This window comes from the organism of the source record quoted next, unplaced genomic scaffold (genome assembly GCF_019419815.1).
Source record: "Pyrus x bretschneideri cultivar Hongxiangsu unplaced genomic scaffold, Pyrus_bretschneideri_v1 Contig1, whole genome shotgun sequence".
Classification (NCBI taxonomy): domain Eukaryota; kingdom Viridiplantae; phylum Streptophyta; class Magnoliopsida; order Rosales; family Rosaceae; genus Pyrus; species Pyrus x bretschneideri.
In genome coordinates this window covers 15,257,013-15,280,744 of record NW_025999390.1, presented here as the reverse complement: position 1 = coordinate 15,280,744, position 23,732 = coordinate 15,257,013, and the positions used below count along the sequence as shown (strand labels likewise).

The 23,732-nt window shown below is 39.2% G+C and overlaps 5 protein-coding genes and 1 non-coding gene across 6 annotated transcripts; 3 read left to right on the top strand and 3 right to left on the bottom strand.

Annotated features, from left to right (window-relative positions):
* The first annotated feature begins 1,890 nt into the window (after positions 1-1,890).
* On the top strand, positions 1,891-7,914 carry LOC103953469 (histidine kinase 1-like). The gene is given in 15 exon segments (XM_009365204.3): positions 1,891-2,284; positions 2,538-2,780; positions 2,880-3,677; positions 3,898-4,145; positions 4,335-4,494; positions 4,587-4,713; positions 4,805-4,894; positions 4,991-5,185; positions 5,290-5,359; positions 5,434-5,476; positions 5,746-5,886; positions 5,994-6,500; positions 6,502-6,721; positions 6,724-7,166; positions 7,434-7,914. Coding segments are annotated over 15 exon segments (3,693 nt in total). The 5' UTR covers positions 1,891-2,092; the 3' UTR covers positions 7,650-7,914.
* Positions 7,915-9,014: 1,100 nt separating this feature from the next.
* Positions 9,015-11,534, top strand: LOC103953467 (proteasome subunit alpha type-7). The gene is made up of 3 exons (XM_009365202.3): positions 9,015-9,313; positions 10,135-10,549; positions 11,225-11,534. The coding sequence occupies exons 1-3, from the start codon at positions 9,141-9,143 to the stop codon at positions 11,384-11,386; spliced, it is 750 nt and encodes a 249-aa protein (XP_009363477.1). The 5' UTR covers positions 9,015-9,140; the 3' UTR covers positions 11,387-11,534.
* A 736-nt stretch (positions 11,535-12,270) lies between these two features.
* Positions 12,271-12,344, bottom strand: TRNAI-AAU. Its single transcript has one exon. It is a non-coding gene; the product is annotated as a tRNA-Ile (tRNA).
* Positions 12,345-14,986: 2,642 nt separating this feature from the next.
* LOC103953466 (protein POLLENLESS 3-LIKE 2-like) lies at positions 14,987-17,110 on the top strand. Its single transcript, XM_009365201.3, is given in 5 exon segments — positions 14,987-15,326; positions 15,452-15,664; positions 15,757-15,912; positions 16,009-16,326; positions 16,328-17,110. Coding segments are annotated over 5 exon segments (1,458 nt in total). The 5' UTR covers positions 14,987-15,149; the 3' UTR covers positions 16,922-17,110.
* Positions 17,111-17,324: 214 nt separating this feature from the next.
* LOC103953465 (L-ascorbate peroxidase 3-like) lies at positions 17,325-19,319 on the bottom strand. The gene is made up of 9 exons (XM_048588591.1): positions 19,159-19,319; positions 18,815-18,948; positions 18,682-18,731; positions 18,528-18,593; positions 18,403-18,451; positions 18,241-18,323; positions 18,064-18,140; positions 17,861-17,954; positions 17,325-17,733 (listed from the first exon to the last, which is right to left on the bottom strand). Exons 1-9 carry the CDS (start codon positions 19,269-19,271, stop codon positions 17,551-17,553), a joined length of 849 nt encoding a protein of 282 aa, XP_048444548.1. The 5' UTR covers positions 19,272-19,319; the 3' UTR covers positions 17,325-17,550.
* A 148-nt stretch (positions 19,320-19,467) lies between these two features.
* On the bottom strand, positions 19,468-21,821 carry LOC103953464 (L-ascorbate peroxidase 3). The gene is made up of 9 exons (XM_009365199.2): positions 21,610-21,821; positions 21,178-21,302; positions 20,920-20,969; positions 20,636-20,701; positions 20,496-20,544; positions 20,329-20,411; positions 20,161-20,240; positions 19,944-20,046; positions 19,468-19,828 (listed from the first exon to the last, which is right to left on the bottom strand). The coding sequence occupies exons 1-9, from the start codon at positions 21,723-21,725 to the stop codon at positions 19,634-19,636; spliced, it is 867 nt and encodes a 288-aa protein (XP_009363474.2). The 5' UTR covers positions 21,726-21,821; the 3' UTR covers positions 19,468-19,633.
* Between the last annotated feature and the right edge of the window lie 1,911 nt (positions 21,822-23,732).

The window sequence follows — 23,732 nt, the reverse complement described above, 5'->3', positions numbered from 1 at the left end:
TTTGGAACCGTTGGATCAAAATTCAACGGTTCAGATGAGCTGCTCAGGAGGATCCCCATCTTGATCTCAGGAGAGGATCCAGTTCCCAGTGAAAGTGTCCTCAGTTTCTAACATTCAGCCAATGGAATAAACTCTAGGTGAGTGAAGCCTAAACTTCACTCACTTATATTATCTTTAAATTTGGTGAATTTCATTGGTGGAGACATCCATAGTATAAAAATCGAATCCTTGACTATGATTTCGTGTATCGTCTTTTTTTTTTACTTTGTTGGAAGAGGTTTTGAGTTCAAATTTTACGAATCTCAGACGTTGTATTAAAGAAAACAGAACAGGTTATGATCAAACTTGCATCCAAAATCGTATGTTCGATTCTCTTTCTCCAATATTGACAGTATCAAAACAAAAACAAATCTTTCATTTTGTGTTAAACTCGCTTAGATTGTCTTTCCATTTGGTGAATTTCATTCGTAGACAATTATCGTATTAATAAAGGCTTTTTAGCCAAAATGGTCCCTAAGATTTGCCTAAATCCTCATTTTGGTATCTGAGATTTGAAATCAATAGAAATGATCTCTGATATTGTCCACCATCAATCATTTTGGTCTTTTTGGAGAAAAATTATGTTAAATAAAGATCAAAATGACAAAATTACCCACAATATAATAAACAATAGGCCAAAATGATTTGACATAAAATGAGGGTATTTTTATCATTTTATCCTTATTTTATGGAGAATTTTCATGGAATGACCAAAATGATTGATTGTGGACAAACTTAGGTACTAATTCTATCGATTTTAAATCTCAAAGACCAAAGTAAGGAGTTATGTAAATCTCAGAGACCATTTTGGCTAAAAAATCATTAATAAATTATGATCTACTTTAATTATGAGTTCAAATCATACAAATCTCAAATGTTGAATTAAAGAAAATATAAAGAAAAAAAGACGAATTAAAATCAATCCTGGAGTCGAAGTTTTGTGCTCGATTCTCCATTCGCTATCGCTTGTAACAAAACAAAAAGAGTACCATGTCCAGTTGATAAGGTTCCTTTAGTAGCATGAGCCTTGTGGACCCTGGCTAACCCTCATAATGTAATTCTCAAATAGCTGTGTTATGGAAGCACCATAAAATGTCCACTTCAATGTCTGCTTCTGCCCTAAACAACTGGATGGGTTGCCCTAGATCCAAAAAGCACCACCAGAGCCAGCAGTCAGAATTTGGGTAAAAGCAGTATTGAAAAAAGCAGATTTTAGAGAGATGTGGCATTGATGCTCTGGATGACGAAGGAATAAAAACAGGGACGGAGTTACAATTTTTTTTTAATGGGAGCATCCCGAAAATTAACTAAAAAAACTTTATTATAGTGTGGTTTATACTCAATATGATAATAGGATACTTTCAAATGATGATGTATCATAATTTCATGTTACAAAAATTCCAGTATAGTAGTGGAAAGTGGAAAAGTGGTGAGAAAAATGTTAATACATGATAGGCGGGAGAGGAGTTTTTCAGTTTGAATGACAGAGTAAGAGCCAAAAGGCCTCGTGCTAGGTAAAGATGAGAATATATATATAAAGCTCATTGGCTTCGGGTTCTGTAGGAATTCCAAAATTAAGCGAGTTCGCGCGAGAGCTATCCCATGATGGGTGACCCACTGGAAAGTTCTCGTGTGAGTTCTCAGAAACAAAACCGTGAGAGCGTGGTTGGGGCCCAAAGCGGACAATATCGTGCTACGGTTGAGTCGAGCCCGAGATGTGGTGGGGGCCTGGGCCGGGATGTGATAATGAAGGTATGTTGGATATTAGATACATATATTTTCTTCGAAGATAACGTATGTATATTACATAACTCTAGTCTACAACTTAACAAACGAATTACTTGAGTGGGGCATCTGCCCCAGCGAACCTCTATTGGCTCCGTCCATGAATAAAAACCACTCACTACGCAATTGCGTTAAGCAGAATGTGCTGTGACTCAAGAAACCAGTACATTTTATAATCCCACCCACTCGAACAGCTCGCTTTCTCTCTCTCTCTAAGTCTGCATGATTTTGTTAAGTTTCTTGTGAGAGTGCTCATGAATGTTCAGCAATGGCAACTCCTCTAGGAAAAGTGTTCAATAAAATTTCAGGTTTTGCCACACCTTGGAGAAAGAACAGTACTACAACTCCTCAGGGCAGAAGAATCTTTCATAGGGATGTTGAAAGAGACCAGTTCCAATATGGAAATGCTCACTGCCTCTCCTCCTACTACAGTGTCTTTGTCGCCCGCCTCGCCATCATGGTTAGTACAAATCAGTCACATGATTTTGAAAACATGATCAATATGTAAAGCTTGATGTTAGTTAGAAGGACAGCGCCATTCACTTCTTCGTTTCGTTGAGAAACTTTGTTTATTACCTGCAAATTACAGTTTGACATAGGTACATAAATTATTTTGTTTGCACTTTTAATGCGTAAAACTGTGATTTGCAAGGCGGAGGAGCAACTTAGCATACGGATTTACAGCCTTACAATATTGATGAGTTTTAATGCAGGTTATGCTAGCCATTTTGATAGGGCTACTTACCATACTGACATGGCATTTCACAAGGATCTACACTGCAAAATCTCTAAGCAACTTAGCGTACGGGCTTCGCTACGAACTTCTGCAACGTCCAATTTTAAGGATGTGGAACATCTTGAATTCCACAGCTGAGATAACAGCAGCACAGGTTAAGCTCTCGGAGTATGTGATCAAACGGAACAGCAACCCGACTAGTCAAGCAGAACAAGTTGAGGTTGATTAATTGTTACGCCATTTTTCGTGTTCTTGTAAATTTGATTCAAGACTGTTCAGCAATGTTCTTGATTTGATACATTTTTCCTACTCTTAGCAGCTATATGAATCGATGAGGGCTGTGACGTGGGCAATGTTTGTGAGTCGGAAGGCTCTGAATGCAATCACTATAAATTACAGAAATGGTTTTGTCCAGGCATTCCACAGAGACCACAGGAGCAAAAACACATACTACATCTACTCTGATATCGCAAACTATTCGATCAGCGCAAGTGGTGTGTACGATGCTAATATGCTGTCAACACATCAGGAGTGGAGTGATCAGTCCATACACGGCAACATTTCTGCAAAATGGTACCGCGAGCCACTTGATCCAGTCACAGGGGAGAAGACAGGGAAAGCAACCCAAATTCAGCCGGATGACCTCATCAACATTGCAGGGCTGTCACAAGTGCCGGATGGTGTGGCAACGTGGCACGTGGCAGTGAGCAAGTACTCGGATTCACCACTGCTTTCAGCTGCGCTGGCAGTTTCTGACCCTTCAAATAAAAGCATAGTGGCAGTTGTGGGTGTTACTACAGCTCTGTACAGTGTAGGGCAGCTGATGAAAGAGCTTGTAGAGTTTCACAGTGGACATATTTATTTAACTTCTCAGGAAGGTTACTTGCTTGCTACGTCAACAAATGCTCCTCTTTTGAGGAACTCGACGAGAGGCCCTAAGCTCATGATGGCTGTTGATTCTGAGGATCACATCATACACGCAGGAGCGGAGTGGTTACAGCAAGCCTATGGTGACAATTTTCCCCCTAGTCATGAGATTCATGTTGAGAATGCCAGGCTTGGAAACCAGCAGTATTACATCGACTCGTTTTTTCTGAAGTTAAAGAAACTTCCTCTGGTAAGCTTTTTCCAAACACCAACTGTTTTCATCTTGTATTTAACCACCTGGATGGACAATTTGTTAGGGGTTTTATCACAAAAGGCGTCAGTGATATTAGTAGCGTAACTACTCACTTATATACTGTATTTTAATTTGTCAAGTTTCCAATGTGGGATTATGAAGAATACAGTTCTCTAGAACATTTAAGAAATAAACTATATCGTTACGCTTTGTGCAGGTAGGAGTTATCATCATTCCGAGAAAATATATAATGGGAAAGGTAGACGAAAGAGCGTTGAAAACGTTGGTTATACTGATATCTGCATCCTTATGCATTCTGGTGATTGGATGTGTTTGTATTTTCATACTCACAAATGGAGTTTCAAAGGAAATGAAACTGAGGGCAGAGCTGATAAGTCACCTTGATGCAAGAAGAAGGGCCGAGGCATCTAGCAACTACAAAAGCCAATTTCTAGCCAATATGAGGTAGAATCGAGATTTCATTACACACCAATCACATTAATTCCATGTTTAGTTACAAGCCCACGCTATCTTGGCCTAGGCAGTAACCCTGCCCCCATGCGCCCGAGTTTGATCCCCCTCTCTATAGTTAGAGTAGTTTAAAATATTGCCTTGTGGGCAAATTCAACTGTATGTCACTTTGTTGTATTGCAGTCATGAACTGAGGACGCCAATGGCGGCAGTGATTGGGCTGCTGGACATTCTGATCAGTGATGATTGCCTTACAAATGAACAATACTCCACAGTTACTCAGATCAGAAAATGCTCGACCGCTCTACTTCGGCTTCTCAACAACATATTGGATCTCAGCAAGGTGAGACATAAAGACATCGCACCGTTTAACCATAAAAGAAACTAATGACTGGCTAATATGAAAGAAAAAATTGATGCTGGAATATGTTGCAGGTTGAATCTGGAAAACTGGTGTTGGAAGAAGCCGAGTTTGATCTGGGAAGAGAACTCGAGGGGCTGTTCGACATGTTCTCCGTGCAGTGCAATAAGTACAATGTGGAGACTGTTTTAGATCTCTCTGGTATTACTTAAACAGAAATGCTTAGTATTTGATTACCAGTCATTCTATTTTTTTCGTGAAAATTTTATTTGATCGATCTTTTATTTTTCAGATGATATGCCGAAATTAGTTCGAGGGGACTCTGCAAGAGTTGTTCAAATATTTGCTAATCTAATCAGCAACTCTATCAAGTTCACTACATGTAAGTAAAACTTCCATACTATACCGATTTTGCTTAGCTCTGTTTTATACAACTTTTGTTGTATTTTGTATGAAGAATTGCGACAAATGTTTGCAGCGGGTCACGTTATACTTAGAGGATCATGTGAGAACTTGAACACTTCCGGTGCCACCAGAAGAGTCCTTCTTGATCCGAAAAATTTGCCACCGTCTCATAAGGCAAAGCTGAAGCAAGGCAACCATGTTAAAAATGCTCCCAAGAAAGACAATAACAAAATGGTTCTTTGGTTCGAAGTTGATGACACTGGTTGCGGTATGCAACGGAGAACCTTATTTCAAGCACACACAAAAACTCACTCGGAAAACGTTTTTTCCCATAAAAACTTGCGTCATTTATCTGTTTACTATATTTTCCAGGAATTGATCCGAGTAAATGGGAATCTGTTTTTGAAAGCTTTGAGCAAGCTGATCCCTCAACAACTCGAACGTAAGTAAATCAAGCAACTTCCACTGTCCTGTGGTTTTTCCCGGCATGCTTATCTCTGTTATCTTGTTTTTCAGACATGGTGGAACTGGACTTGGACTGTGCATTGTTCGAACATTGGTGAGTTAACAATTTCTAAGTATGTAGAGTAGTCATGAATGTCAAAGTAAATTACATTTCATAATCACATTCCACGAACACCTAAACACAAAGATTATCCGAGTTTTGTGTAAGTTATGAACTTTGAACAATCAAATTATCAACTGCAAGCTTGAAAATTTTCCAGTTGTAATCAGTTTTCACTCGGACATGCAACAATGTTATGCTATTCTGCATCTTCTTCATGTTTCCTCTTTACTCGTCAAATAATTGTATACCGGCGATGGTAGGTTAACAAGATGGGTGGAGAAATCAAGGTTGTGAAGAAGGACGGGCAGGGTACTTTAATGCAATTTTACTTGGTTCTCAATACGCCTGCAGATGGCACGGAGCAACATTGTCAAGTAGATTTTGCAAAGCAAAATGTAGTGGTAAGTTAACTTTCTTTTCGATTTTCAGGTTATCCGAAACCAGAAACTGAGACGTTTATATGGATTTCTTGTACTTATGTACTAATAATGATTGAATGTGAATGCAGGTGCTCCTTGCACTACACGGCAGCATGGGGAGACTGATTATGTCCCAGTGGTTACGGAAAAATGGAGTGTTCACTTTGGCAACATCTGAGTGGAATGAACTGACACAAATTCTTCGAGAACTCTTCCATAGCAGGAATTCATCTCTTAAAAACAGCTTTGAAACACAGTATTCGCTGAGTGAATCTCTGAGAGGTGAAATACGAAACACATATGACATGAGGAACCCAGCTTTTCTCATGGTTGTTGATATAGGGCTGCTTGACTTGAGCACAGATATATGGAAGGAACAGCTTAACTTCCTTGACAAGTACTCCGGCAAAGCAAAGTTTGCATGGATACTGAATCATGATACATCCAATGCCGTGAAGATGGAGCTCCGAAGAAAAGGGTATATTTTGATGGTTAATAAACCGCTGTACAAGGCGAAAATGGTTCATATTTTGGAAGCTGTGATGAAAGAGAGAAATCTTGAATCGCAGAGTAGAAATGCAAATGGTTTGAGAACCTACCGCGAAAGAAGGTGACTTGCATGAATGCCTTGAGATTGATTCTACTCACTTCGATGTTGTCTTCAGCTCTGATGATTCTGATATATCTGAAAAGAACAACTCTAATTCTGAAAACACCCTTCATGTCGAAGAAAAGCAAAGAGACGGGATCATGAAACCTAGTTCTTCGCAGTACCAGGAGGTTAACAGCTGCTTAGTTGAACTCACGCACGTGTACGCTCGAAAGACAATAATTCGAGGAAAGAAGACATGGAAGACACAGAACATAAAGTAATGAGCAGTGCTAGTCAAGCATCCCATGCAACAGAACCTCAATGCGAAAACTCAAAATTTCAAGAACAAAGTTCGATCACCAGCAGTTCTAAAGAGAATGGTAGTTCGTATACAAGTAGGGCGATGAATCAACAAAAATCTCTTGAAGGCGTGCGCATTCTTCTTGCAGAAGATACACCGGTACTGCAGAGAGTTGCAACTATAATGCTCGAAAAAATGGGGGCTACTGTGATTGCTGTGGCCGATGGACTGCAGGCAGTAGATGCTCTGAACTGTATGATCACTGCAGAAGATCGTAGAAGCGAATTTCACTCAAAAGACGGAGATACGAATTTGGATAATCAAAGTTGGGGTTTCCGTCCATTCGACTTGATTCTAATGGATTGTCAGGTAAGAATCAGAACTCGAAAAACAATTCATATCTATTTTCTTAAGCTCTTAAAATCTCGTTTTTTCGGCATTACATTATTCATGATGGAAGAATTACATATAGAAAAAGAAAACGGAGTTAACATTTCAAAGGACTAAACCCTACTACTTCCTAAACCCTATACAAATCCGGCGCGCTGTAAATATAACAATTTGTTTCTTAAACATACATCACGTTGTGTCATGATTCATGAAGTTGATGAACTTGTTTGTGTTTATGTGAACCAGATGCCGAAGATGGACGGTTATGAAGCAACGAAAGCAATCAGGAAATCGGAGGAGGGGACGGATTCACACATTCCGATCGTTGCCCTAACGGCTCATGCAATGTCATCAGATGAAGCAAAGTGCTTGGAGGTGGGAATGGATGCTTATTTAACAAAGCCAATTGACTACAAGTTGATGGTGTCTACCATTCTTTCACTCACTAGAACAACAGCCTAATTAACTTTTCAACATATCAGGCAAAAATGTAAGCAAATTTTGGCAAAGTTTGCTTAGGCAGACAGATAACCTGTAAATTAGAGATGTATAATCCACTTGTCCTCCTAAATATGCAGACTAAAATGTCACATATGCCCCAATAGCTTCTTGTGTTTTGCTTGTTTGGCTCTGAGAATATGAGAAGAGCAAGGTCTTCTTTTGCTAAATCCTACCCAACAGAAAGAAAAGAGCATTTTGCAGGCTAATTAGGCCAAAGTTAATTACATTTTGCAGAGTAAGTAGGCCAAAGTTCACCCAAATCTGGCGAAGCTACCTGAGAGGGTACAGGATCAATTCGAAAACCGAACCATGAACCCAATGTGTAAAATCGAACCGAACTAAAATTGGTTGGTTCGGTTTCGGTTTTCGTAATTCGGAAAACAACTCGAACTGAACCGAATTAAAAATATACTAATTTTATTTGTTTATTTATTTATGTTGGGTATTTAATTGTTAAGGTTTTGCGCCAAGGTAAAGCTTTCTAAGAAAAAAAAAATCTGTGTTTTTGCACGACGTTTTTTAAGGCACAAGTTCAGAACCTAGGTTTGGGTCGATATTGTCCACAGTTGCTTAGACTCCATTAATATTTTGTAGTTGATGAAACAATTCCATTACCACATTTGTTCACTTCTGCATAGAAGAAAAGATCTGTGTTCTCTTGACGATGCTGCTTGGTCAATGCAAATACCACATTTGTTCACTTATTTTGCATAGAAGAGATGTCTATTTAAATAGTGCACGCCGCCGCAGTCTGTTTATTATCTATTTAAAAAATATCAAACCGAACCAAACTATCATTTTGAGTTAATTTTCGGTTTTGACAAAAAACCGAACCAGTTGCAACCGAACAAACCTCTTAGACCATGACTTTCCTAAATTTCTCACAGTGCACAACCTTGATTTTGTGAAATTGTATCACTGTACACATTTTGTCTCATTAGATAAAATACTTCATTGAGTTGATGAGTTTACACGGTAACTTTTATAAGGATCTCACGTTTACTATATCATCAGCTTGATGAATAATCAAGCAATCAATCTGATCCAAAACATAAATTAGTATAATTTGAATACCTTATAAAATGAAAAAAAAATTAAGACCCAATGACCAATTTTAAAAATCATCTTAAACCTGAATGGTGCGAAGAATATTTGAAAAGACTTAATTGCTCAGTAAAATTGAGAAAATGAGAATAAAATCTCGGTAAGTACTTACGAATTGTAATAAACTTTTTCTTAACAATTTTTTTTTAATAATAAAGTAAAATGCCCACTTTGCCCCGTGGTGAGAAGGAAAGTTAACAAGTGACTTGTGGCCTAAGTCGAGAATTGCAGAGTATAATCGTCAGTTCGTCAGTCGGAAAGACAGCTCCCCAAAGCAAAAGACACCAGCTCGCACGAAGAAGCCTAGATCAGAAGAAAGAAGACGAAGAAAGAAGCAGCAGTAGAAAGATGGCGAGGTACGACAGAGCCATTACCGTGTTCTCTCCCGACGGTCATCTCTTCCAAGTCGAGTACGCGCTCGAGGCGGTCCGTAAGGGTAACGCCGCCGTCGGCGTCCGCGGCACCGACACCATCGTTCTCGGCGTCGAGAAGAAGTCCACCGCCAAGCTCCAGGACTCCAGGTACCGAGATCACACACACAAAGTGCTTTCTTTGCTTTGATCTAACCGAGGAAAATTGAAGTGGGCTTTAGGGTTAGGGTTTTTGAATCGCATCGATTTCTAATTTTTTTTGGGTTTCAATCGCTGCAATTGGTTGAATGGTGCATTGAATTGAAATTGAAACTAATCGGTAAGTTGTTAATTGGGTCGTTGCTGTTTAAGAAGAACAAAATGTCAATTTTACAGTGGAAATTCCAGTCAAATCAGTGAACAAAAGATTATGTATGTTACTTATTTCTGAAGTATTCGGCAGCCCATTTGTTTAAAATATTGGCAGTCATGCTTGGAAATTCTAATTGAATCCGAAAAATTATTAAAAACGTAGTAGACTATTTCAGGAGACTGCATTACCAAGCCCCTTAGATTTCTGATACAAATATTTAATTTGCTACATTGGATTCTCTACTTAGATATGAATTAAGATAGTTACTGTACAAGTTTTCAAAACAGTATCTAGGATATGCACGGCCTATATGTACATTGGTGTCAATAAGGTTGTATAGATCTATGATCCATGCCTTGGTCATCAAAGGATGTGCCCCTTCAGTATTTGGTGCGATTTTATTTATGATGCTCCTTGCAGACTTACCCTTCGACTGGAACACAAACCACATATCAGTTGTTCATTTCGGATGCAATTCAAATCTTAATCAATTGCCTTTGAACTCTTGTCAAACAAAAATCAATTGCCTTTGAACATTATGAGTAGTTGTTAGGGAAAAGAAAGAGAGAGTGTTGTGGACTGTCTTTCTAACCATATTCTTTCTTCTGCTGCTGTGCAGATCAGTAAGGAAGATTGTGAACCTGGATAATCACATTGCTCTAGCCTGCGCTGGTCTCAAAGCAGATGCTCGTGTGTTGATAAACAAGGCACGGATTGAATGTCAAAGCCACAGGCTTACTGTCGAGGATCCAGTGACTGTTGAGTACATAACGCGTTACATTGCTGGTCTTCAGCAAAAGTACACACAAAGTGGTGGTGTGAGACCATTTGGTCTTTCAACTTTGATTGTCGGATTTGATCCGTACACAGATTCACCATCACTATATCAGACAGATCCTTCTGGGACTTTTTCAGCATGGAAAGCAAATGCAACTGGAAGAAACTCCAATTCGATAAGGGAGTTTCTGGAGAAGAACTACAAAGAAACTTCTGGGCAAGAAACTGTAAAGCTTGCAATCCGGGCTTTGCTTGAGGTAAGTTGTTTGGGCTTCCTTTGTTTGTTGCACATAGTTTTCTGTTCTTTATGACTGATCGCAGAATGTTATTGATGTCCCAAACCCAAATTCAATTCAACGAATTAGTTTAGGACCCATCAGTTAGTTCAGTGTATCAAACTATATGTAAGTTGGGAAAGTTTCTAAATGATAATAATGGGAAGTCAATAAATTTTGTCCATCTGAGGCTATACGATGATTTGAAATGTAATATAATGGTGAATGGGACATGCAAGTGAAAATGCATAGCAATTTTTTTTAGATGCTTGTTCAGTGCATTTGTTCATATATGCAGTAATAGTGCATTCCTTTTGAAAGGGAACAAATGTATACTTGGCTCTCACATGGTAAGTGACAAGTTTGTCAATTTTTTTTCATAGACCTTAAAGCTTGATCATGTTAGAACTGCCACGACTGGCTTATTGCCAGCACTAGAAACGACACAGTGGCTTAGCATGTGAAATTTCACAAAGTAAAACCGTGCCACTTCTTCTGCTCAAAGTGCTTGCGGGTCCAAATAACCAAATAAAATATCTAGTGAGCCATTAAGGCATTAGAGGTGTAGATGTTTTGCATGGCTATCACTTTTACCTTGAGACTAGGGAAGAGAGCATCTCATTTGTTCTTGTGTGTGTCTAAAATCTAATTTGGTAGGTTGTCGAGAGTGGAGGAAAAAACATAGAAGTTGCTGTGATGACAAAGGATCATGGTCTGAAGCAACTTGAAGAAGCTGAAATTGATGCCATTGTTGCTGACATAGAAGCAGAGAAAGCAGCTGCTGAGGCCGCTAAGAAGGGACCACCCAGGGAGACATGATCTTACGTGTTTTCCTTTTGCAACTTTAATTTACCAGTTGTGGTCGATGGACTCCACCTTGCTGTTCTTTTGGAGTTGAACTTTGCACTTGATTTGGTTAAAACTGATCTCTACAGCTTATATCTTCAAATGGATTGAGATTTGCTTATTCAAGTTTGAATTGAGACTGTTTAAATTGTTGTCATTTAACTTTATGATTGATTTCGGCATATATAAGGATTCATCAGCATCGTTTATTTTAGCTGCCGGACAAGAAGGGCCAGTCTGGCTGGCTCTCCGGTGTCTACCATTGAACTCTCGTTTCCAATGGTAACGAAATTGGAAATGTAGCAAACTGATGCGTCAAGATGAGGCTAGAGAGCTAGCCAGCCCTCCATTGCCATCAGAGTTATCAAGACTGTCATTGAAATGAACCAGACGCATTGGCATATTGAGCGTGGCACGTCGTTTGGTTTCATTTTAACGACATTCTTGATAACTTGGTACAATTACCATTTTTGACGACCTTCCTACCATAACTTGAAAGTTTGAAATTAAATTGGAGCGAATGATTCTACAGAGTTAGATTTGATCTCCTTTATAGTGCCATTTGCTCCTAGCTGGTTTAATCTCTGTGACGGAACTGATATGAAACGAGATGCTAAGGTGATTGTGTTTCAGACCAAGAAGTTTGGAAAAGTGGAATGGATGGTGATGCATGATACATTTAGGACAACCGTTGCCTTAATGACCCTCTTCATGAACTTCTCCCTCTTTCCACCTTTGCATCCCCACCAAAATTTGACGGTTCTATACAATCGATGGATTTCGATCCCAGATTTGATGGCTTACTTTTGCTTGTCCAAAAAAAATAAAACAAATAATGACTAAAAAGAAAGGCAAATTGGCCCATGCAGGTCTCGAACCTGCGACCTTCGCGTTATTAGCACGACGCTCTAACCAGCTGAGCTAATAGGCCACTGTGTTCATTCTGAACTAGTTGTTAAATTTAATTATATTATTTTCTCTAACTCTGTTATTAAGGAACCGTGTTCCTTCCTGCTTTCCTTCTCTTTTCCCGGATATTGGAAAAAACGCAGACGCAGAGCTTCCGCCATGAAAGAAGGTTACGAGGTACAGTTTTCCATACTCCAAATTAATTTAATTTTTCTTTTATTTGGAAGAAATTAGTTTCGGTTTAAATTCTGATATTATTATCACGACCTTAATCTGTTCTCTCTTTCAAATCATCACCTTAATCCAACCAAATCAAAATCAAACTTTTATTTACCTACGAACCAAACCAAATCAACTTCTCAAACCTCCCAATATCTACAAATTGGGTGGATTAAAAATCCGGAACTTGTGTTGTGTGTTTAAGGTTGAAATTTTTTATGGTCGATTCGAGAATTTACACAATGGAAGATTGTGCGATTGGGGCGCCCCCTATTCGAATTTTATGGGGAATTTAGTCTGTCAAATTTCATGTTTTATATATTTGTATTTTTCTCGATAATTCGCGATTGCATATGTTACTCCACCTTCACTGTCTTCACGATTAGGCAAGGAACGGGGGGATACGGTGAAATGGCAGCCGGAAACTGTTGAGATTAACACCGGCTTTATGATCGAGTTTGGAAACTCCATGAACATGTAGTCTGTTCTATAAACCTGTAGGTAGATTTCACTTGTCATTGCTTTTGTTGACTGATGTGCATAAATTTGGTGTCTGAACTGAACCCTTGGTACCTTTTCAAGTTCGAATGTCTTGAATGGTTTGTGTACGGCGGGCAGAAAGAGGTTTTTATTGTTTGAATTTGTTACTTTCATTTATGTTTTAGATCAACTGGCTCTTGGTGTTGCAAGTTTGATGAGATGCTTCTTAATTGCCGAAATGACTAATGTGTTCTCCATTGTCTTTGTTTTTGTAGATTGACGAGAAAAAGCAAGCTGCTGCTGATGTATTGTTTAACTATTCAAAATTTGTGATGGCGTGCATTGGAAATCGAGTTCGACCTTGTGACTTGCGGTTGCATCTGATGAAGGTCATCTAGAATTGATTGCTTTAAGTTACTCATTTGCAGTATTAGCAGTTATTTCTATATTGTTCTGACAACCATGTGAAATAAAATGAGGTCCATTGCCCCATTCGACCTGCCCTGTCGGATTCTTTCCCCGTGTTTAGATATGTTAACTTATGTTCTCCTCTTATTCTTCAGGAAGTTTCAGGTATACCAACTTCTCTGAAGAAAGATGCATCCCAGAGAGCAGCATCTCCTGATGCAATGGCCGAATCATCAAGCTCGGGTACAGCTAGACTTGATAAGACAGACAGTTTTCGGGACCGGTTGCTATAGTCTGAACTCTGAAGTAGCGGCTGCCATTTGCTTGATGGTCAAGGCCTTTGGCTATGGCTACCGCACCCTCGTTTCCGGTTGTATGTACTGATTTCATTCTGTTATGGGAGATTTGTAATGTGATGCAGAAGTTCACCTATCCTTCGTACTTTTTCTTTTTTAAGATGCAATATGCTATGACTTGTATTTCACAAAGGAATTGGTAGTGTGTAATAGAAAATTTCAGACTTTAGTTGGAGCTGGGTGTGCTGATCATAATTTGGGCTTGGGTGAACCTGTTTTTCTCTCTTTCTAAGAAACTGGGCCCAGTGGGCCTATGTCCTTCCGGTAGAGATTGAATTGGGCTCATAATTAGGAAAAGTTTTATCCGGGTCGGATCTGGAGCAACATTATATCAAATAACCAAAAAATTTGTTCCTATTTTGTTTATTTATTTTTTTTTTTATGAATCAGTTGATACTCTTAGAAAAGCAAAACTTCAACAAATGGTTAGATATGTTTTTTAGGAGAAAGATAATGTTAGTTGGTTCAATAGGAAATTGTTAAGGAAGGAGAATTTGTGGACATTGAACTTGCACCGGAATGTTTAGAAATGATTTTTTTTGTCATTGCAGTTTTCTTGCAAATGCTTACATTTATAAAACCCAAACAAACGTCTAAAACACCAAGACAAAATTAAACGAGGGTAAAATGGTAAACTAAAAATTTCATAATTCTCTCATTTTTTCACTCTTAGAAAAACAAATAAAAATAACATAATTTTAAAAATGTCACTTGGTACCCGCGTGACCGCGGCTAGAGATCGATTTCATGCAGGTAAATAGTTATGTATATATTGTTGAACTTGAATATGTAATTAAAACTTAAGTGTATCAAAAATTTTAAAATCTAGACGTACAAGCTCACTCATCCACAAAATGAAAAGAAAAATAAAAAATCTCAAAACCCCACCCAAATTTATGTACAAAAAGAAAGAAACCAAACTTTTCTTGCAAAGTTATAATTTTATTTCTTTACGAATTTTGGCACCTCTATTATCACATCTGTCATATTACGGAAGTACCCCCAAAGGACCAACCCCCAAGTAGATCCGAAATTTGGAAATTAAATAAATAAATAAGCAAACTTGGACAACGGTGTGGATACGCGCATACGATCATTTTCCCCTCCATTATACAAACACACCCCCTAACGGCTAGTTAGTAGAACGGTAAACCCCAACGGTCATAATTTCAAATCCCTATATTTTTCTCAAATTACCCCACCAAATCACACCGATTCCTGCACTCTTCCCTTCTCTCTCTCCCTCCATTCTTCTTCTCTCCTCAGAGACTTTCTCTCTCCTAAATCCAAAGCCTTCCACATATCTGCTTCTTCATCTTTTGATTTCGCTTCAATTGTGAGATCAAATCGTTCAAAATTCAAAGATGTTGCAAGATATGTGGAATGCTCCGCCTGGTTTCAGACCCACCAAGTCTGCTCCTTCCTCTCCGGCCAAGCCTCTCGGAATTTCGAGGACTCATTCCGTCGGAACTGAGTCATTTCACGTAACTCACAAAGTTCCGGTAGGCGACACTCCTTATGTCAGAGCCAAGAATGTTCAGGTAAATAAATCCTCTGGGTCCTTTACAAAATTTGGTTTTTAAAACTTGAATTTTTCTGGTTTTGAGTTTTGGGTCGTGTTTTGATTGATGGGTTTTCTGGTTTTTCAATTTCGAAATTTGAATAGCTGGTGGAGAAGGATCCGGAGAAGGCAATCCCGCTGTTTTGGGCAGCCATTAATTCTGGGGACAGAGTGGATAGTGCTTTGAAGGACATGGCGATTGTGATGAAGCAACAGAGCCGGGCAGAAGAAGCGATTGAGGCCATCAAGTCGTTGAGACACCGGTGTTCCGATCAGGCTCAGGAGTCTCTTGACAACATTCTTCTGGATCTTTACAAGGTACTTTTTTTTCGAAAAACCCCGAATAAAATTTCATTAAGTTTTTTAATCTTTACAATTTACTGATAATTTGATTGACTTAATTTTAATAGAGATGTGGGAGATTGGATGACCAAATATCACTTTTGAGGCACAAGTTGTACTTGATTCAAAAAGGGATGGCTTTCAACGGAAAGCGCACGAAAACCGCCAGATCTCAGGGGAAGAAATTCCAGGTCTCTGTGGAACAAGAAGCCACTAGATTACTGGTGAGATTACAATCCAAAACCAAAACAAAGAATTTGTTTTAATTCTACTTCGAAATTACTGGAAGATAGTACTAATTAACTTTATGTGTGTCTCAGGGGAACTTGGGTTGGGCTTTGATGCAGCAGAACAACTACATTGAAGCAGAAGATGCTTATCGCCGAGCACTGACAATTGCGCCAGATAACAACAAGATGTGCAACCTCGGAATCTGCCTAATGAAGCAAGGAAGAATCTCTGAGGCTAAAGAGAATCTCCGCCGCGTTAAGCCGGCAGTTGCAGATGGTCCAAGAGGGACAGATTCCCATCTCAAGGCCTATGAGAGGGCTCAGCAGATGCTCAAAGATCTTGAGTCCGAGATGATGAACAAGGGCGGGGATCGCGTTGAGCAGAGCAGGCTTTTTGATGCAGTTTTTGGGTTCGTCATCGATTTGGCAGCCTCAGCCTTGCAGAGACCACCACCACACAAGTTTGCCAACAACAACAGATTCTGTGAAATCTCAACCCGATGAGTTTGCTGATGAGAATATCAATTCCAACTTTTTTGCAAACCCGAAGATGGGACTTCCTCAGCATAAAACTGTCAATCGAGTCCCTCAACCAAACTCACTTAATGTTGCTGCAAAGCCTTACTTCTCAAAGTCCATTTCAACCGCCCCAACCGCCACTCAATTTGCTGAGACCCTTAAGAGGACAAGGTCCGGGAATGCTGCGACTTCAATGAGAGTGACAGAGGCGATTGAGATCCCTAAACCTGTTGTGGATTTGGTCGTACCAGAGAACAAGACCAGAAGAAGGCTCTCTCTTGAAGAAACAGGGAATGAGTTGACAGGATTGTTGCCCGACAACAAGGACTTCGAAGAGGCTATCATCGCCACGGTCATTGACCCGAAAAATGAGGCTGGGAAGGCGGTTGGAATCAGCAACTGTTCCGGGATGTTTCCGAAGAAGGTTGAGAAGAGGCTCCGGGTTTTTCAGGATATTACACTGTCTCTAAGTCCAAGGGCCTAAACTAACTATAATTGCTTACCTTAATTACCTTAGTTCTTCTAATCCGAGGAGTTAAATAGTGTTCTTTTCGTCTGGAGATGAACTTGTTCTCCCCTTTAATAATCCACTCTGCAGAAGCTGATTACTCTATGTATTCATTCATATAAGCCAAGTCTTTCAACAGAATAACAAAGGCTCATTTTCTTCAAATCTCAATCATTTTTGTTTAAGTTTTCGTACTTCCTGTTGCTATTTTTCACTAAAAACTCGCCACAATGCTTATTTCTATGCAACAATTGCCACGCATTGCTTATAAAATCAAGTTATGGAGAATTTCTGGCTCCTGTAATAGTACATTGTGATGCCAAATTCATGGAGGCTTGGGGCCAGCATTCCCGGATCCTTTGCTGAGACAAACGCGGTTGGCCTTTCTGGCCACGGGGGTGCGTAGTTAGCCTTATAAACATGAAGGATTTAAGGGATTTTTTGGAAATGTATAATGAGTTTGAGCAATAACACCAATTAATTAAGTGTGGAACATAATACATACACGCTTAGGTGACCTAGACTCAGGTTCCGAGTTTTTGTAGTTTCCACTCTAAAATAGTCGTGTAATGAGAAAGATAGAGAGAGACAGGTAAGTGGCTGCCCTAAATGAGGCTCGTCATGTTTTTGATGAAACTTTCGCATTTATCGTACACCAATGCCGCCACTACTGCAGCAGCAATTGTAAGAGTAAGCACCACTTTCGGACGCGGCAAAGGGGGATTAAAGCCTAATTCTGATAGTTTCTTGTGTGATACTGCATAATCTCTGAAGAATGCATCATTATCCTACACATATACATGAACATGGTCAAATTATCACCTATCACAGGCTAGTCTCTACATATTCTACGAATTTCACTACCGCTACATAAGATCTCGTAGAGACTTCCAAACCAAAATTCATCTTATTTACCCTTGCATATAGCTCAACATAGTGACAGAACGCAGGATCCTCCACCAAAGCCTTGTCTGTGGGAAGTTGTTCCGTTTCCCCTTTCAATAGCTCCCTGATCACAGAGTTATACATATCCACGTACGGTTTTATTCGAATCAGATGAACATAGATAACTGCATTCTGCATATAAAAGTAGATAAACCTCTTAGGGAATGTCTTACACGAAGTATGAGTTGTCGAATTTTGTAGGCTCCTTTGTCCAGGGGCCTTCAAAGCCAGATCTCTTATGTGCCTTTCCCTACATAACCAAAGGAAAAAGTTGAATTCTAATTCTTAACACTGTGTAGATTAAAATGAATGACATTTTCTACTTTTACGACGGATGGAGAGAAACTTACCAGTGTATGGCCTCCAGATAATACCACAATGTCCTTGTCAGACAGACCCATCCGATAGAAAACTTCCCTTAAATGTGATGCACCTATTAACAAAATCAAACAAGTGCAGATTTCAAAACCCTTTTACGTTACAAAACTAGATGAACATGGTCGATGACATACCAAGTTTGGCATCTGGAAGGCGGCCTTCGGGTGGAGATTGATTCGAGTCCTGATTGAGAGGTAAAGAAAGGTATTAAAAAAGAATGAGTTGGGTAGGTGATTCTAAACTTCTCCGATACGAGTACCTTTCTACCCGGAACAAAGTCAATGGATGGACCTCCGGTGATCTCCACTGCAACAACCCCAGCAAGCTGTAAGACAAGCCTTTAGCTGTTTAGCTGTTAAAAGCACTTCCATAGAAAGTCCCTTAAACCAATAAAAACATTTGAAAGTAAAAACCTGGTAGAGATCAGCATATGTGATTTTTGGGTGTTTGGCCTTTACTTGTTCTGCAAGTCACAGCAGAATCACAAACAGATTAGAGAACTTAATTGAGAGAAGTGAGATTAAGTGTATGAAATCGAACGCTTACCACATAACTCAACTGCGGTTTCCAATCCCTTATTTCCACTGTGACTTAACTCTTCCTTGTTCCTGATTGAGCCATTAGGCCCTCCAGGTATTCTCGTCTTTGATCTAGCATCGTACGTTGCAGCATCATGCCACCTATCAAAACACAACAATTATACGCGTATCAGAAGTTCGGTAACCTGAAATAGCTGACTTTCGTGTTTGGGTGCTGAGAAAATGCTGGAATGATGGGAACAAGATAACAAATTCGAATGGCCATTTCTTTCTTCACCAGTTTTCTCGAGCAATCCAAGGAAAGTTAATGGAGGAACCAAGTTTAAGGAAAAATGGAGGATGAACAATTACGCTATACGAAGCATTATAGGAGCGCAGTTCTTGCTGTAGATAAGAGCACGAAGGTCTCGGCGAGCCTTCTCAATTTCCTTGAGGTACTCTTCGTTTACTACCGCCGCAGCCATGAGAGCGTGGAAACGTAAACTGCCAACTTTAGTTGCAATTTACAAGGAAGATTTTGCTGCAGGTTATATATGGCGTAGAAGAAGAATCAGAATAAAGGGAAATGATTGACAGGATTGTTTCCCAGGGAAACAAGAAAAGCATTACTTCTTTCTCATGCTATTCGTATTTCTTCATCAAGTTACGCAAACCAAGAAATGAGATCAAGAACTTTGGAAACATGTCAATTATAAGCACTAGTCGAGAATTTTAGAACTTATTACAGCAACGTTTAACTCCCGCTTACAACAAGTATTATTATGTTCGCTGAATCGAAGATACTTCGCTGACTTCTCATGATGATATTATTAGAAAGACAACATTTTCACTTGGCATTTTTACGAACTTCGTATAAGTAACTCAGGATCACCACCGCCGCAGTAACAGCAACTCCCACTGCACTTTGTGCCAATATAGTACTGGTCTTCGCAGCTTCCTTCACACTAGAAGATGGAGTGAATCCTAGCTCTGATAGTTTCTTGTGTGATGCTGCGTAGTCTTTGAAAAATGCATCCTCATCCTGCAAAGGGATTGAGCAGAAAGGCAAGATTTATTTTGTTGATCAACATTTCATCGAAGCTCTCTTAAATTTCCCAGAAATTTCTAATTTACCACAGATGAACGGAATTAATTACCTTTGCATAAAGTTCAACATAGCGGCGGAACTCAGGATCGTCCAGCAAAGCCTTGTCTGTGGGAAGTTTCAACAGCCCCTCCGATTCCCCTTGCAGTAGTTCACTGATCAAGATTCAGGTACAACAACATTAATAGTCAATATGTACTGCACGATCAAACGAAAGTAACTAAAGTAAAAGAAGTTTTAAATTTTAAGGTATCATATTAATTACTTACGTAAAGTATGAATTATCGAACTTCAAGGGCTCATTAGTCCAAGGGCCTTCAAAGCCTGACCTTTCTGGATGTGCTCTACCCTACAGAATCAAAGTAGTATTTGTTATATGTATACTATATATAATGGATGCAAACTTTACACATTGTCGAGTCCATGGAAAAAGCTACCAGTGTATGAGCTCCAGACAGTGCCACAATGTCCTTATCAGACAGACCCATGCGGTAAAAGATGTCCTTCAAGTGCGATGCACCTGCAGCAAAATTGAAAAACCAAACCTCACAACACTAACAACAACTGCAAAAGAAGAAACGTTTTATAGGCATTGGCTGCATACCTTTTTTGGCATCTGGAAGCCGCCCTTCTTCAGGAGACTCCAATGAATCCTGATTCAGCGATAAAAAGGAAGTCAACAACTGCCGTCAACATATTTAATAAATGTGCTGTTAACAACTGCCATGAAGTCAGTGAACACACCTTTCTGCCAGGAACAAACTCAATAGTAGGGCCTCCAGTGACCTCGACAGCAACAACGCCAGCAAGCTAGGATCATAAAACATCGAATTATGAGTTAATCTTAAATCAGATTCTTATACAGAATTAGGCACTTGCTCGTCCAATATGTACAGAAAAAGTAAAAGTCCCATCCAGTAAATGTAATCTAAATGCATCAGCTTATTTCTATCTATCTTCTTTGCTTCACAAGTGCAAACTAAAGCCAATGATTTGCAATGAACAGGGAGAGATTTAAAACAAAACACCTGGTAAAGGTCCGCATACGTGATTTTCGAATATTTGGCTTTCACTTCCTCTGGCATCAAAACAGAACACCAAAAATGTCAGGGTGAAAATTCTAACTGTTTGAAATCTACCATCCAACTTCTGGAGACCGAAAAGTTTCCAATTTCAGACATTCAAACAGTTCAGCAACTCAAAATTGGCCTTAACTCTAAGAAACATAAAAAATCATAATTCAACAGTCAATTGATTACTTAAAAGTTTCAGAAAAAAACTCTCACCGCAGAAATTAACAGCAATTTTCAGACCACTATTCGCACCGTGGCCTAGCTCATGCTCGTTCCTGATCGAGCCATTAGCTCCTCCAGTTTTCGTTTCTGCGTTGTATGTTCCAGCATCATGCCACCTGCATCAATTGATTGTGTTTAACTTCGGAGTAGCAATATTAATAAAGATTAGTAAATAAAACTTCTCTTTCAATATTTCAGTAGCAGAAAATGCACACTCCATAGCTAAGCCTCTGTTTGGTCAAACAGAAAATTCTAAAAAATAACTGACGAATTGATACTTATACACAAATTTAGAACTGCATATCACTATATCAGAAACGAATTTCATTTTCCTTCTTTCTCCCTAGATTTTCTCGGCAACCAAACAGACCACTACACAGACAATTGAGACGCAAAGACGAAAGCGAAAAACGGAGCGCTTACGCCAAACGAAGCATGATCGGAGCGCAGTTCCTGTAGGCGATGAGCGCGCGAAGGTCGCGGCGAGCCTTCTCGACTTCCTTGAGGTACTGCGCGTCTACCACCACTCCTCCCGCCATTAGAGAGCGTCAGCGATCACTGTACGCAACCGAATTACGAAATCGCAGACTCTGCGAAACGAAATGGAACCGAAGGAAATGAAACGAAGGATGGAAGGGAACGATTGGTTCGCTTTTCTTTGGCTGTGTCTGCGTGTGCGGATATTGGATTAGCGGGAGAGAAGCCTGAGCGTTTTTTATTTTTATTTTTTTATCCAACAGAAAAAATAAAAGTCTATTATTTTTACATTTTTATTAGTGAAGGTGTTGAAAGGGCAGCGCGATGAGAGCGCGTGGATCGAACTGCTGGCCTAAAGGAGAGATAAAGTGCAAGCGTTGGCGTAGGAAAATGTGAGGGCGCGTGGGAGTGGATACTTCCTTATCCTTCTTGGGGTTCGGATCAGTCACTGCCATCGTGGAAACGTATTAACGAACCATTTGATTAGTCAACCGAAGGCGTGAGAGAGGGAGGGAATGGGACGATTGCCGTTGAGCTGGGCCCAAAGTTTTGGTCTGGCCCAGTAGGGCTCAAAAGGCCTTCGGAACCTTGATTGTCTTGCATTTATTTTCACTATGCATTAGTTCAACAATATTCAATAGGAATTGTTATTAGCATTCCAAAAATCTGATTCTACACTTCTCACACAAGTGTATTTTTCTTTCTAATTATGAAAATCTTGGAGTGACAAATGAGATTTTTAAAGTGCTAATAACAATTCCCTATTCAATATTGTAACATAATTAAGCTGTTCTTTAACAAGCTGAGAGAATTTTGGCATGGGTGCCACGTAGTTGGACACTTAGGGTTATTCAATAAGAAAATGTCACAGTTTCACAAATGAGGCTAGGGCACACGGTATTTGTGATAGAGATTACTCTATCGAATTTTATGTGACAACACAATATTATCTTATCTTACTGGGGAACAAGCCATTAAAGATGGTTAATGTGGGAACCTTAGAGCTTTTTCGTCTTGCCCATAAATAAAATTTGCGGATCCACCACTACTCTCGTAAGTATATACGTACTTGAGATTTTCTCAATGGTATTGGCATGGGTAATGCATGAAGTGCATATAGAAGTCATTATCTACTACTTTATATCTTTGTGTTGACTTGTGGTTGATTCTCAAGTACATGGTTAAGACGTGGTACCATACCACTAGCACGAGTGAGTCCGTAGAAATTGTTCTGCCGTTCGTCTGCATATATCTAGTTTCAAATTCGATACCAAACAAAAACCCACCAACAAGTTTAAGCCTTGATCCGCGAATTGAGATCAATCAAACCGGAATTTGCAGACTGAGTAATTCAGACCTTTAAATTTAATTCATGCGGTCTCTATTAGTCTATCTTGTTGATCCGACTCATATATAATTATTATTTTCAACGTTTAAGTATTTATCTTTCAAACGATTCAAATTGCTGAATTCGTGAATTTTAGTATGCTTGCTTAATTAGTTAATAATTATTTTCTGGTAAAGAGGATCACGAAGATGCATAATTGCATTGCATCTGAGTGTCAGAGAACTCAGCTTTAGAAAATACCACTCTAAACAGTAAAGACCCATTATCCTAACCTTAGTTTCAAACGATTCAAATTGCTGAATTCGTGAATTTTGATATGCTTGCTTAATTAGTTAATAATTATTTTCTAGTAAAGAGGATCACGAAGATGCATAATTGCATTGCATCTGAGTGTCAGAGAATTCAGCTTTAGAAAATACAACTCTAAAAAGTAAAGACCCATTATCCTAACCTTAGTTTTTGTTTACTACAATTCTTTCTCTCTCTCTCTCTAGCAATCGGTTTTCTTTTCCCAAAAATAAACAAAGACATAGAATACAAAATTGAACTCTCAAAGTGTGATACCCATCTGGAATCTGGTATTCGCATCAAACAAAACCTTTGTTTAGATCATATGGTATTAGAATATACTTAAACGGTGTAATTCTTTATTATAGCAAGAATATTGCTGTCCCTTCACCACTAATTTATTTACTTTTGATCGGTTAAAAATAACTAAATC